This window comes from Lepidochelys olivacea (assembly GCF_965140295.1).
Source record: "Lepidochelys olivacea isolate rLepOli2 genome assembly, chromosome: 15".
In the NCBI taxonomy this organism is placed as follows: Eukaryota; Metazoa; Chordata; order Testudines; family Cheloniidae; genus Lepidochelys; species Lepidochelys olivacea.
The window spans coordinates 35,404,606-35,418,942 of NC_140425.1; the positions used below are offsets into that span (position 1 = coordinate 35,404,606).

Here is a 14,337-nt window from a genome sequence, read left to right on the forward strand (position 1 = left end):
CTAATCGCCCTGGTGTCTGGCTGCATGTAATCAGTGGCCAGGCGATTTGCCTCAACCTCCCACCCCACCATAAACGTCTCCCCCTTACTCTCACAGATATTGTGGAGCACACAGCAAGCAACAATAACAATGGGAATATTTCAGAGTAACAGCCGTGTTAGTCTGTATTCGCAAAAAGAAAAGGAGTACTTGTGGCACCTTAGAGACTAACCAATTTATTAGAGCATAAGCTTTCGTGAGCTACAGCTCACTTCCTCAGATGCATATCGTGGAAACTGCAGCAGGCTTTATATATACACAGAGAATATGAAACAATACCTATTCCCCCCGCACTGTCCTGCTGGTAATAGCTTATCTAAAGTGATCATCAGGTGGGCCATTTCCAGCACAAATCCAGGTTTTCTCACCCTCCACCCCCCCACACAAATTCACTCTCCTGCTGGTGATAGCCCATCCAAAGTGACAACTCTTTACGCAATGTGCATGACAATCAAGTTGGGCTATTTCCTGCACAAATCCAGGTTTTCTCACATCCCCCCCACCCCCATACACACATAAACTCACTCTCCTGCTGGTAATAGCTCATCCAAACTGACCACTCTTCAAGTTAAAATCCAAGTTAAACCAGAACATCTGGGGGAGGGGGGGAGGAAAAAACAAGAGGAAACAGGCTACCTTGCATAATGACTTAGCCACTCCAAGTCTCTATTTAAGCCTAAATTAATAGTATCCAATTTGCAAATGAATTCCAATTCAGCAGTTTCTCGCTGGAGTCTGGATTTGAAGTTTTTTTGTTTTAAGATAGCGACCTTCATGTCTGTGATCGCGTGACCAGAGAGATTGAAGTGTTCTCCGACTGGTTTATGAATGTTATAATTCTTGACATCTGATTTGTGTCCATTTATTCTTTTACGTAGAGACTGTCCAGTTTGACCAATGTACATGGCAGAGGGGCATTGCTGGCACATGATGGCATATATCACATTGGTGGATGTGCAGGTGAACGAGCCTCTGATAGTGTGGCTGATGTTATCAGGCCCTGTGATGGTGTCCCCTGAATAGATATGTGGTCACAATTGGCAACGGGCTTTGTTGCAAGGATAAGTTCCTGGGTTAGTGGTTCTGTTGTGTGGTATGTGGTTGTTGGTGAATATTGGTTTCGCTGAGGTCTAACCGAGTCAGTAAACTGTGCCAGTGCACTTTTAAACGTCCAAAATACACATTCTACGACCATTCTGCACTTGCTCAGCCTATAGCTGAACAGCTCCTGACTACTGTCCAGGCTGCCTGTGTATGGCTTCATGAGCCATGGCATTAAGGAGTAGGCTAGGTCCTCAAGGATAACTATAGGCATTTCAACATCCCCAACAGTTATTTTCTGGCCTGGGAAGTAAGTCCCTTTCTGCAGCTTTTGAAATAGACCAGAGTTCCTGAAGATGCGAGCGTCATGTACCTTTCCTGGCCATCCCACGTTGATGTTGGTGAAACGTCCCTTGTGATCCACCAGTGCTTGCAGTACCATTGAAAAGTACCCCTTACGGTTTACGTACTGGCTGCCAAGGTGGTCCGGTCCCAAGATAAGGATATGTGTTCCATCTATCGCCCCACCAGAGTTAGGGAATCCCATTGCAGCAAAGTCATCCACTATGACCTGCACATTTCCCAGAGTCACTACCTTTGATAGCAGCAGCTCAGTGATTGCTTTGGCTACTTGGATCACAGCAGCCCCCACAGCAGATTTGCCCACTCCAAATTGATTCCTGACTGACCGGTAGCTATCTGGTGTTGCAAGCTTCCAAAGGCTATCACCACTCACTTGTGAACTGTGAGGACTGCTCTCATCTTGGTATGCTTGCTGTGGTATGGCATCTGCAGGAGAGCAGAGTTGCAGTGGAAGCAGTGGCTGACGACGGATGCCACGAGAACAGATATTTATAGAGAACGACGAGAGGACCTGTGAGATGGATTCATGAGAGCAGGAGAGCAGAGTTGCAGCGGAAGCAGTGGAGGATGATGGTTAGCACTGCGCACATTTCCCAAGGAAGAACACACATACCTGGGAGCCCATGACAGACAACATGGAGAAATTCGCTATTGAGAAAATAGCAGCAGAGCAGAGTTGCAGGGGAAGCAGTGGATGACGATGTTTAGCACTCCTACTGCACTGTCTGCTGAAAGCAGTATGGCGTCCACACAGAAAAAAGGTGCGAAATGATTGTCTGTTGTTGCTTTCACGGAGGGAGGGGCGACTGACGACATGTACCCAAAACCACCCACAACAATGTTTTTGCCACATATGGCATTGGGAGCTTAACCCAGAATTCCAGTCGGTAGTGGAGACTGGGGGAACTGTGGGATAGCTACCCACAGTGCACCTCTCCATAAGTCGATGCTAGCAAGGTAGTGAGGACGCACTCTGCCGACTTAATGTGCTTAGTGTGGACATATGCAATCGACCGTATAAAATCAATTTATAAAAATTGAATTCTATAATATTGACGTAATTTTGTAGTGTAGACATACCCTTAGTGTCATCCACGAACTTGCTGAGGGTGCAATCTATCCCATCATCCAGATCATTAATAAAGATGTTGAACAAAACCAGCTCCAGGACTGACCCCTCTGCTTGATACCAGCTGCCAATTGGACATTGAGCCATTGTTCACTACCCGTTGAGCCCAATGATCTAGCCAGCTTTCTGTCCACCTTATAGTCCATTTATCCAATCCATACTTTTTTAACTTGCTGGCAAAAATATTGTGGGAGGCTGTATCAAAAGCTTTGCTCAAGTCAAGATATATCACGTCCACCGCTTTCCCCATATCCACAGAGCCAGTTATCTCATCATAGAAGGCAATCAGGTTGGTCAGGCATGACTTGGCCTTGGTGAATCCATGATGACTGTTCCTGCTCACCTTCCTCTCTTCCACGTGCTTCAGAATGGATTCCTTGGGGACCTGCTCCATGATTTTTCCAGGGACTGAGGTGAGGCTGACCAGTCTGTAGTTCCCCGGATTCTCCTTCTTCCCTTTTTTAAAGATGGGCAATGTATTTGTCTTTTTCCAATCATCCAGGACTTCCCCCAATCACCACAAGTTTTCAAAGATAATGGCCAATGGCTCTGCAATCACATCAGCCAATTCCCTCAGCACCCTGGGATGTATTAGATCCAGACCCATGGACTTGTGCATGTCCAGCTTTTCTAAATAGTCCTTAACCTGTTCTTTCACTACTGAGAGCTGCTCACCTCCTCTCCATACTGTGCTGCCCAGTGAAGCAGTCTGGGAGTTGACCTTGTCTGTGAAGACCAAGGCAAAAAAAGCATTGAGTACTTCAGCTTTTTCCCCACATCATTTGTCACTAGGTTGCCTTCCCCATTCAGTAAGTAAGGGTCCAACACTTTCCCTGACCACCTTCTTGTTTCTAACATACCTGTAGAAACTAGGGCTATCAATTAATCACAGTTAACTCACGCGATTAACCCCAAAAAATTAATCACGATTAAAAAAATTAATCGCAATTATTCGCAGTTTTAATCGCACTGTTAAACAATAGAATACCAATTGAAATGTATTAAATATTTTGGATGTTTTTCTACATTTTCAAATATATTTATTTCAATTACAACACAGAATACAAAGTGTACATTGCTCACTTTGTATTATTTTTTATTACAAATATTTCTGCTGTAAAAATGATAAACAAAAGAAATAGTCCTTTTCAGTTCACCTCATACAAGTACTGTAGTGCAATCTCTTCATCATGAAAATGCAACTCACAAATGTAGATTTTTTTGTTACAGAACTGCACTCAAAAACAAAACAATGTAAAACTTTAGAGCCTACAAGTCCACTCAGTCTTACTTCTTGCTCAGCCAATTGTTAAGATAAACAAGTTTGTTTACATTGACAGGAGATACTGCTGCTTGCTTCTTATTTACAATGTCACCAGAAAGCGAGAACAGGTATTCGCCTGGCACTTTTGTAACCAGCATTGCAAGGTATTTACATGACAGATATGCTAAACATTCATATGCCCCTTCATGCTTCTGCCACAATTCCAGAGGACATGCTTTCATGCTGATGACGCTCGTTAAAAAATAATGCATTCATTAAATTTGTGACTGAACTCCTTGGTGGAGAACTGTATGTCTCCTGCTCTGTTTTACTCACATTCTACCATATATTTCATGTTCTAGTAGTCTCGAATGATGACTCAGCACATGTTGTTCATTTTAAGAACACTTTCACTGCAGATTTGACAAAACACAAAGAAGGTACCAGTGTGAGACTTCAACGGATAGCTAGAGCACTCAACCCAAATTTTAAGAATCTGAAGTGCCTTCCAAAATCTGAGAGGGATGAGGTGTGGAGCAAGCTTTCAGAAGTCTTAAAAGAGCAACATTCCAATGCAGAAACTACAGAACCTGAACCACTAAAAAAGAAAAATCAACCTTCTGCTGGTGGCATCTGACTCGGATTATGAAAATGAACATGCATCGGTTCGCAATGCTTTGGATTGTTATCGAGCAGAACCTGTCATCAGCCTGGACGCATGTTCCCTGGAATGGTGGATGAAGCATGAAGAGACATATGAATCTTTAGCGCATCTGGCATATAAATATCTTGCAATGCCGGCTGCAACAGTGCCATGTAATCGCCTGTTCTCACTTTCAGGTGACATTCTGAACAAGAAGCAGGCAGCATTATCTCCTTCAAATGTAAACAAGCTTGTTTGTCTGAGCGATTGGTTGAACAAGAAATGAGAATGAGTGGACTTGTAGGCTCTAAAGTTTTACATTGTTACATTTTTGAATGCAGTTATTTTTTGCACAGAATTCTACATTTGTAAATTCAACTTTCATGACAAAGAGATTGCACTACAGTACTTGTATTAGGTGAATTGAAAAATATTATTTCTTTTGTTTTTTACAGTGCAAATATTTGTAATAAAAATAAATATAAAGTGAGCACTGTACACTTTGTATTCCATGTTATAATTGAAATCAATATATTTGAAAATGTAGAAAACATCCAAAAATATTTAAATAAATATTTAACAGTGCGATTAATCGTGATTAATTTTTTTAATCATTTGACAGCCCTAGTAGAAACCCTTCTTGTTACCCTTCACATCCCTTGCTAGCTGCAACTCCAGTTGTGCTTTGGTCTTCCTGATTACATTCCTGCAAGCTTGAGCAATATTTTTATACTCCTCCCTAGTCATCTGTCCAAGTTTCCACTTCTTCTAAGCTTCCTTTTTGTGTTTAAACTCACTGAAGATTTATCTGTTAAGCCAACCTGGTCGCCTGCCATATTTGCTATTCTTTCTGCACGTTGGGATGGTTTGTTCCTGAACCCTCAATAAGGCTTCTTTAAAATACAGCCAGCTCTCCTGGACTCCTTTCCCCCTCATATTAGCCTCCCAGGGGATCCTGCCCATCAGTTCCCTGAGGGAGTCAAAGTCTCCTTTTCTGAAGTTCAGGGTATGTATTCTGCTGCTCTCCTTTCTTCCTTTTGTTAGGATCCTGAACTCAACCATCTCATGGTCACCCAGGTTGCCACCCACTTCTACTTCCCCTACCAATTCTTCCCTGTTTGTGACCAGCAGGTCAAGAGGAGTATGGCCCCTAGTTGGTTCCACCAGCACTTGAACCAGGAAGTTGTCTCTAACACTCTCCAAAAACTTCCTGGATTGTCTGTGCACTGCTGTATTGCTCTCCCAACAAATGTCAGGGTGATTGAAGTCCCCCATGAGAACCAGGGCCTGTGATCTGGAAACTTCTGTTAGTTGTCCAAAGAAAGCCTTGTCTATCTCATCCTCCTGGTCTGGTGATCTATAGCAGACGCCCACCACGACATCAACCTTGTTGCTCTCGCCTCTAAACTTAACCCTAACACTCTTAACAAGTTTTTCTCCAGTTTCATTCTGGAGCTCTGAGCAATCATACTGCTCTCTTACATAGAGTGCAACTTCTCCACCTTTTCTCCCCTGCCTCTCCTTCCTGAACGGTTTATACCCATCCATGACAGTGTTCTAGTCATGTGAGTTACCCCACCAAGTCTCTGTTATTCCAATCACATCATAGTTCCTTGACTGTGCCAATTCTTCCCACTTGTTTCCCAGGCTTCTTGCATTCATGTACAGGCACCTAAGATAAACCGCCAATTGCCCTATTTTTCTCAGTATGAATCAGAAGGCCTCCCCTGTTGTACCCTCCTCCTTGTGTTTCCTCCCGGTATCCCACTTCCCCACTTACCTCTGGGTTTAGGTCACAATCCCCCGGCAAACCTAGTTTAAAGCCCTCCTCACTAAGTTAGCAAGCCTGCCTGTGAAGATGCTCTTCCCTCTCTTTGTTAGGTGAAGCCCATCTCTTCCTAGCACTCCCTTCTTCCTGGAACAACATCCCAAGGTTGAAGAATCCGAAGTCCTCTCTCAGACACCACCTGCGCAACCACACATTTACCTCCACAATTCGATGGCCCCTACCTGGGCCTTTTCCTTCAACAGGGAGGATGGACGAGAACATGACTTGTGCCTCAAACTCCTGTATCCTTCTTCCCAGAGCCATGCTGTTGTTGGGGAGTGTGAAAAAGAAATCACATGGCTATCTTGGCAAAAGCCCTAGCATAGATGCAGTTACACTAGCAAAAATGTCCTTTTGCTGGGATGGCTTACTTTGGTTAGAGAACTGGTATAACAATACTAGCAAAAGAATGCTTTTGCCAGTATAAGTTGTGTCTCTACTAGGCAGGTTTGTTGGTATAGTGATACTGAAAAACCCTTTCTAATGCAGACAAGGCCTTATTTCTAACTTGAAATTGTCTGGCTTTATTTTTAGATATTTTTGAGCTATTCTCCTGGAACACATACTGAGGAAAACCTGATTTTTTTCATCTTAAAAAAGGCTGATGGGATTTTGTATCAACTTTCCAAAAAATAACCACATTGACACAGAGACCAAACCTGGAAAATGTAAGCCTCAGAAGGTGAATAGCACTTGATTCTATGTGTGTGTGTGTGTGCATGTGTACACAGAGAATGCAACCAGATGCAGGTAAACAATGCCAAATCCCTCTCTATCAGGAAAACAATACATACGTTAAGATTTTGTTTTCCAAAATTATTAAGTGTTTGGTTGATTTTTATACGTGTTTTGTTGGATGCCTGAAGTTTCTTTTCCAGGGGTTGTTTCTGACTTCCTTGCTACAAGCTATTTTGCAAAAAGAAGCTGCTGTAGCAGAAGCAAAGCCTTGTAGTGTGAGTATAATTAGAAGCATATCAGAATAATCATTAGCAGAACATTTCTATGGAAACTAATTAAAGAAAACAAAACAGAAAGCAACACTATTCAAGCCTCACTGCATAGTTTTGGTTTGAAATTTTAAATACAAAATAGGATTCTGGAAAATCACAGGTGTTTTTACTTTACCTTCTCTCTCCCCACTTTCCTGAATTTTCCTCATTCATCACTACTTCATTTCAATAGCTCTAGTTACTAAGCCAGAAACATGAATAAATTTAAAGAATAAAAATCTTAATAAATTTGAAATAGTGACCCTGAATTTGACCTGGCATTATGTGGTGAGCCAGAGCAAGTTTAGTGAGCAGTGCTCTAGAGTAAGTAATCTTGAGAGTGGTGTTACTGAGAAAGTAGGTGCCTGCCTTCTGGACTAAATTAAGCTTTTTTTAATGTTACTGTACTCATACCTAGGAACAGAGAGTTGTAATAGTTCTGCCTGGAGGACAAAAAAGACAGGGTCACTGTGGCCAGGTTACTGATTTTAAAACGGGGTGCTAGTTATAGATGGAAGAAAACATTTTTGCAGCTGTCGCAGAAATGAGCACTCCGAGAGGACCGTTAGGCTGCAGAAAGCAAAGTGACATGGTCTTCAAATTGTTTTCTTCTTCCCAACCATGTTAACTTGCTTGGGTTTAACTTCAATCAACTGCTTTCTATCCAGATGCTGATCTTGGCTTGGCAGACTGATCATCAGGGCACTGCTATTTGCATTGCAGTTAAGAGATATACAACAGGCTATTGTCTACCTGTTACTGGTGTTTGGTTTACTGATCTGGCCATTAAGGTGTACCTTAAAGCGAAGGTCACTGGTCATCACTGGCAAGAGATGGATCGTTTGCTGGTAGTGAATGATGCAGGAGATCTTGAGGAGGAGGCCCTGTCTCCAGGCACTGTCATATGCTGAGGCTAGTTCAACAAGGGCAATCCCCGTCTTCAATTTACGTTGGAATCCTGCCTCAATGTGGCTGGTAAGTGAAGCTAGTTGGTCACAGCTGTTCCTCTTCAGGCAAAATCTGGCCTGCTCTGTTGGGGGGATGTCTTTGATAATATCAGACAGACAGCGGTGCAGTGCCCATTCCATGAGTTTGCTGGTGGCTGAGAGGAGAGAGATGGAGTGGTAGCTGGCTGCACCCTCTGGAGATTTCTCAGGCTTCAGTAGGGCAACCACTGTTGCCTGTCACCAGCTTGTTGGCACTTCTCTGGTTCTATGCACAGCAGTAAAAAGCATCAGCAGCTAATCCTGTCCCCGTCTCCCCCGGTTCTTGAGAAACTCTGGAGGAATGCCATCAACCGCTGCAGCTTTCTGGCTTTTGGTTTCCAACCGTGAAACGTTGATCTCCTTGACAGAATATGGAGAGGAGAGTGAGGATTCCTCTGAGCATTGCTGGTTCTTGTGGAATTCCCACTGGACCTCCTGGCATGTAATTTTTTCTGCTGGCATCTTGCTGTTAGAAAGAAGATGAGAGGTGACAGCATTTGCAGTCACCTTTGCAGGGCAACCCTCAGGGCTCTGTCCTGGCCCTGATACTTTTTAATCTACACATCACGAATATGCCAGCGATGGAGTCAAGGAAATTCATGTATGCAGTTGAATGCCTTAACGGTTCAGCATACAAGCCTTCATGCCAACAGCTGCACCCTAACCCAAGATCTTAGCACAATGGCTGAAACTAACCAAAAAAAATTAAATATAAAAAAGAAGCTTACAAGAAGTGGAAGGTTGGACATATGACCAGGGAAGAGTATAAAAATATTGCTCAGGCATGTAGGAATGAAATCAGGAGGGCCAAATCGCACCTGGAGCTGCAGCTAGCGAGAGATGTTAAGAGTAACAAGAAGGGTTTCTTCAGGTATGCTGGCAACAAGAAGAAAGCCAAGGAAAGTGTGGGCCCCTTAATGAATGAGAGAGGCAACCTAGTGACAGAGGATGTGGAAAAAGTTAATGTACTTAATGCTTTTTTTGCCTCTGTCTTCACTAACAAGGTCAGCTCCCAGACTGCTGCGCTGGGCATCACAACATGGGGAATAGATGGCCAGCCCTCTGTGGAGAAAGAGGTGGTTAGGGACTATTTAGAAAAGCTGGACGTGCACAAGTCCATAGGGCCGGACGAGTTGCATCCGAGAGTGCTAAAGGAACTGGCGGCTGTGATTGCAGAGCCATTGGCCATTATCTTTGAAAACTCGTGGCGAACGGGGGAAGTCCCGGATGACTGGAAAAAGGCTAATGTAGTGCCAATCTTTAAAAAAGGGAAGAAGGAGGATCCTGGGAACTACAGGCCAGTCAGCCTCACCTCAGTCCCCGGAAAAATCATGGAGCAGGTCCTCAAAGAATCAATTCTGAAGCACTTAGAGGAGAGGAAAGTGATCAGGAACAGTCAGCATGGATTCACCAAGGGAAGGTCATGCCTGACTAATCGCCTTCTATGATGAGATTACTGGTTCTGTGGATGAAGGGAAAGCAGTGGATGTATTGTTTCTTGACTTTAGCAAAGCTTTTGACACGGTCTCCCACAGTATTCTTGCCAGCAAGTTAAAGAAGTATGGGCTGGATGAATGCACTATAAGGTGGGTAGAAAGTTGGCTAGATTGTCGGGCTCAACGGGTAGTGATCAATGGCTCCATGTCTAGTTGGCAGCCGGTGTCAAGTGGAGTGCCCCAGGGGTCGGTCCTGGGGCCGGTTTTGTTCAATATCTTCATAAATGATCTGGAGGATGGTGTGGATTGTACTCTCAGCAAATTTGAGGATGATACTAAACTGGGAGGAGTGGTAGATATGCTGGAGGGCAGGGATAGGATACAGAGGGACCTAGAGAAATTGGAGGATTGGGCCAAAAGAAATCTGATGAGGTTCAATAAGGATAAGTGCAGGGTCCTGCACTTAGGACGGAAGAACCCAATGCACAGCTACAGACTAGGGACCGAATGGCTAGGCAGCAGTTCTGCGGAAAAGGACCTAGGGGTGACAGTGGACGAGAAGCTGGATATGAGTCAGCAGTGTGCCCTTGTTGCCAAGAAGACCAATGGCATTTTGGGATGTATAAGTAGGGGCACAGCGAGCAGATCGAGGGACGTGATCGTCCCCCTCTATTCGACATTGGTGAGGCCTCATCTGGAGTACTGTGTCCAGTTTTGGGCCCCACACTACAAGAAGGATGTGGATAAATTGGAAAGAGTCCAGCGAAGGGCAACAAAAATGATTAGGGGTCTGGAACACATGACTTATGAGGAGAGGCTGAGGGAACTGGGATTGTTTAGTCTGCAGAAGAGAAGAATGAGGGGGGATTTGATAGCTGCTTTCAACTACCTGAGAGGTGGTTCCAGAGAGGATGGTTCTAGACTATTCTCAGTGGTAGAAGAGGACAGGACAAGGAGTAATGGTCTCAAGTTGCAGTGGGGGAGGTTTAGGTTGGATATTAGGAAAAACTGTTTCACTAGGAGGGTGGTGAAACACTGGAATGCGTTGCCTAGGGAGGTGGTGGAATCTCCTTCCTTAGAAGTTTTTAAGGTCAGGCTTGACAAAGCCCTGGCTGGGATGATTTAATTGGGGATTGGTCCTGCTTTGAGCAGGGGGTTGGACTAGATGACCTCCTGAGGTCCCTTCCAACCCTGATATTCTATGATTCTATGATTTAAACATCTGTCTTTGTAGCAGATCAGGTTTCTTGTATTCAACATCTTTTCAAGAGAAAAGTTGGTGCTTTTGTTTTCAGCATCATGCCATTGCTGAAATGGCCATGTTTACATCAACGATTTTCAATTAAAATTTGTGACATTTGAAAAAAAACCCACACCCACACATACCTGTTCCTGGCAAACAGCTGGTTGTGCTCCCTGACCAAACCCCAGTCAACTGGCAGGTTCGTTCTTCTGATCCAGCAAGCCTGTATCCTTGATTGCAGCTAAATCGGATGGTTGAGTCCAACAGGTAGTTTGTCCCTTCTTTTTTCCCATTGGTGGGGTGATCCAACCAGCCACAAGAGACCACTAAGAAAAGGAGATAACAGCTATCTGGTGAAAGTCTTTTAGTTTCACTGGCACAGCTAGTCCAGTGAGTTGCATGGTGATTTAAATATAATTGAAAAAGAGTAACAGATTCTTTTAGTCTAGCAGAGCTAACAAATGGGAGCAATAAACTAGCAAGAGCAACCTTAACTCAACATGAAGCTGGTGATAGTCACACCCACAGCCCTGTTGATCTTCAGTGGATCATGGGTATTTTCTGACAACACAGTTGTGGAACATCATCATAATTCAGTATTTGTCAGCCAAATACTTCTGCTCCCGAATATTCTGGAGGCTGGTATCTATTACTTTGCATTTATTTTTTATTCTTTTCATCAAGTAGACTAGAACCCACATAATCAAAGTTTGAAAGGGTAGCTCTGGGTATCACATGACCCTTCACAATCTGTTTCTACAATTCTGTGATTTCCACAGTAGAGATCTAAAAACCTTATTTTTTTTTTGCGCTGCAAATGAGCTGATTTACTATGTCACCTCTTCTTTCTTTGTCTCTCTTTAGAGCTGTAAAAACAATGTATAACAGAAAACTGTACCTCATACACACAGGATACAAGTACACATTTTAAAAATGATCAAATTCTATTACTGAACAAGAGTTTCTGGACTTCAGAAGCAGTAACAGCAGGAGTGAGAGAAACTATGGTGGTCAAAACTGTGATTATATTTGAGTTAATTTTTCTCTTCATTTGGGGACTTGAAAGCCTGTTTTTGGCAGATGTATTGTTACTCAGTGAAGACAAAAGTTTAAATTACATACATGGGTGTCTTCTTTGCTGACAATTTTTAACTTGCCTCCATTTATGCTGCCAAAATGGGACTGCGAACTAGTTGCAGTTGTCAAGAGGAAGAAAAGCAAATATGATGCCCACTAACCGGTCAGAGTGTCCTATGCCATACTGTAAGGAGCCTGAGGTAGATTTCAGGGGCACTACTTGGTCCTTTGTGAGGAAACGGTTACTTACTATAACTATGGGTCTTCATGATATAATGCAGATGTGTATTCCATGAAGGTGTGTGTGTTCTCAGTGCACCGGAGACGGAGAATTTTGCATAACAGTACCTCTAGGAGCCAGGGCTTGTGTGTCGTGCTCATAGCCCCACCCCGTCTATATGAGGCAACAATGCCTCAACCCCCCGCAGTATCTTCACAATGAATGCATGGAGACTAGACCCCAGTGCAGAGAGGATGGAGGGTGGGTTGTGGAATACACATTTGCATCACATCTTGAAGAACCTCAGTTATAATAAGTAACCATTTCTTTGAGTAGTTGAAGCCATTTATTTCACTTAGGTGATTCAAAAGCAGTAGCCACAGATGGTGGGACTAAGAGCCTATCTAAACAAGGATTGCAGGATCACCTTCCCAAAGTTTGCATCAGCTCTAGATGATGCAGTAATAGCATAATGGTTCTCAAATGTATGTATCAAGGACCACATGGCAGCCTTTCAAATATCCACTATTAAGACATCACTTAGTAACACTATTAACGTAGCCTGTGCTCTTATGGAATGAGCTTGCACCTGCTGAGGAGGCGTAGTCAAAGCTATTTCATATGCTGTCCTGTTATAGGATGTTATCCACTTAGAGTTTGTTTGTGAAAAGACCGCTTGCACCTTTCGTACAATCTGCATATGACACAAACGGATGAGGCGAAGCATGAAATGGTTAATTCCTATGCACGTAGGCTATATATTGTCTGACATCTAATGTGTGGAGATGCTGCTCCTCCGGAGATTAATGTAGTTTCAGAAAAAAACAGGTACATATACCGCCTGGTTCAAATGAAACTGAGAGACCATGTTAGACAAAAATTTTGGGTGCAGCTGTAAAGTTACTTTGCTCTTGTAGAATTGTGTATAAGGAGGCTCTGGCATCAGAGCCTGCAACTCTCAGCCTCTCCTTATGAATATTATGGCCACCAGGAATGCAGTCTTCTGACATAAAAGAGGAAAGGGACAAGATGCCAGAGACTCAAACGGAAGGTCCATCAACACCACTAGGACTGTGTTAAGGTACCACAAAGGGACTGGCTCTAGAACTGGAGGATGACAACAAAGATGCCTTTTTAAGAGTCTTGCTATCATGGCACTGGAAGAGACTGATCTTTCATGAATGGAGGGGTGGAATGCTGAGATCACCACCAGATGCACCCTCAATAAGCTAAATGCAAGGCCTGACGACTGAAGATACAGCAAATATCCAAGATGTCATGGATAAAGGCCAGTTTGGTTGAACTCCAAGGGCCAATGACCACAAAGAAAACAGCTTCCAGTTCCCCAAATAGGCCATTCTGGTAGAGGGCTTTCTACTATTGAGTAGAACCTATTGAACAGCCAACAAACACTGCTCTTCCTCATCATTCAACCACAAAGCAGCTATGCTGTGAGATGCAGGGAACTGAGCACGGGATGCAGTATGCAACCATGATTCTGTGTGAACAGGTCAGACTAGAGAAGAAAGGTTATGGGACGCTGAATCAATAGCGTGAGGTTGGAGAACCAACACTGCCTCGGCCGCATCAGGGCAATGAGGATGAGCTTGGCACAATCCGCTTTTAACCTGAGGATGACCTGTGGAATGATTGGGATCAGCGGAAACACATACAGCAGAGGCGAATGCCAGTTAAGATGACAGGTGTCAGTCAGGGAGCCTGGACTGGTACCCCACAAAAGCAGAACAAACACGTCTATTGTAGGAAACAGGTCGATTTTCAGGGATGCATTGGTGATAACAGACCTGGTTGGTGAGGGCTGGGCAAAGGGAATGCCTTGGTGTAGATTCTCCTGAAGTGTCCACAGCTGCAAGGAGTCCAGGGCCAATGGAGGGAGGTGGATCAATCTGTCCAAGGGATGAAGAAATGGAGGATAAACTGTCCTAAGCCACATCTGAAGAGGGCAAAGATGCAATCTTACCAATTGGATCACCTGCATGCAGGAAGACATGTAGCCCAAGAGCCTCAAGCACACACCTGAACTGTTGTGGAAGGTTGAGACTGAAGACCTAGACAAAA

At 43.8% G+C, this 14,337-nt stretch overlaps 1 protein-coding gene across 1 annotated transcript in view; it reads right to left on the minus strand.

Moving 5' to 3' along the window:
* KREMEN1 (kringle containing transmembrane protein 1) overlaps window positions 1-14,337 on the minus strand; it is a 150,180-nt gene that overhangs the window by 91,843 nt on the left and 44,000 nt on the right. The window contains exon 14 of the mRNA XM_084649363.1: window positions 11,105-11,287. Coding sequence (XP_084505489.1) covers window positions 11,105-11,287 — 183 coding nt within the window. The remainder of the gene's footprint in view (window positions 1-11,104; window positions 11,288-14,337) is intronic.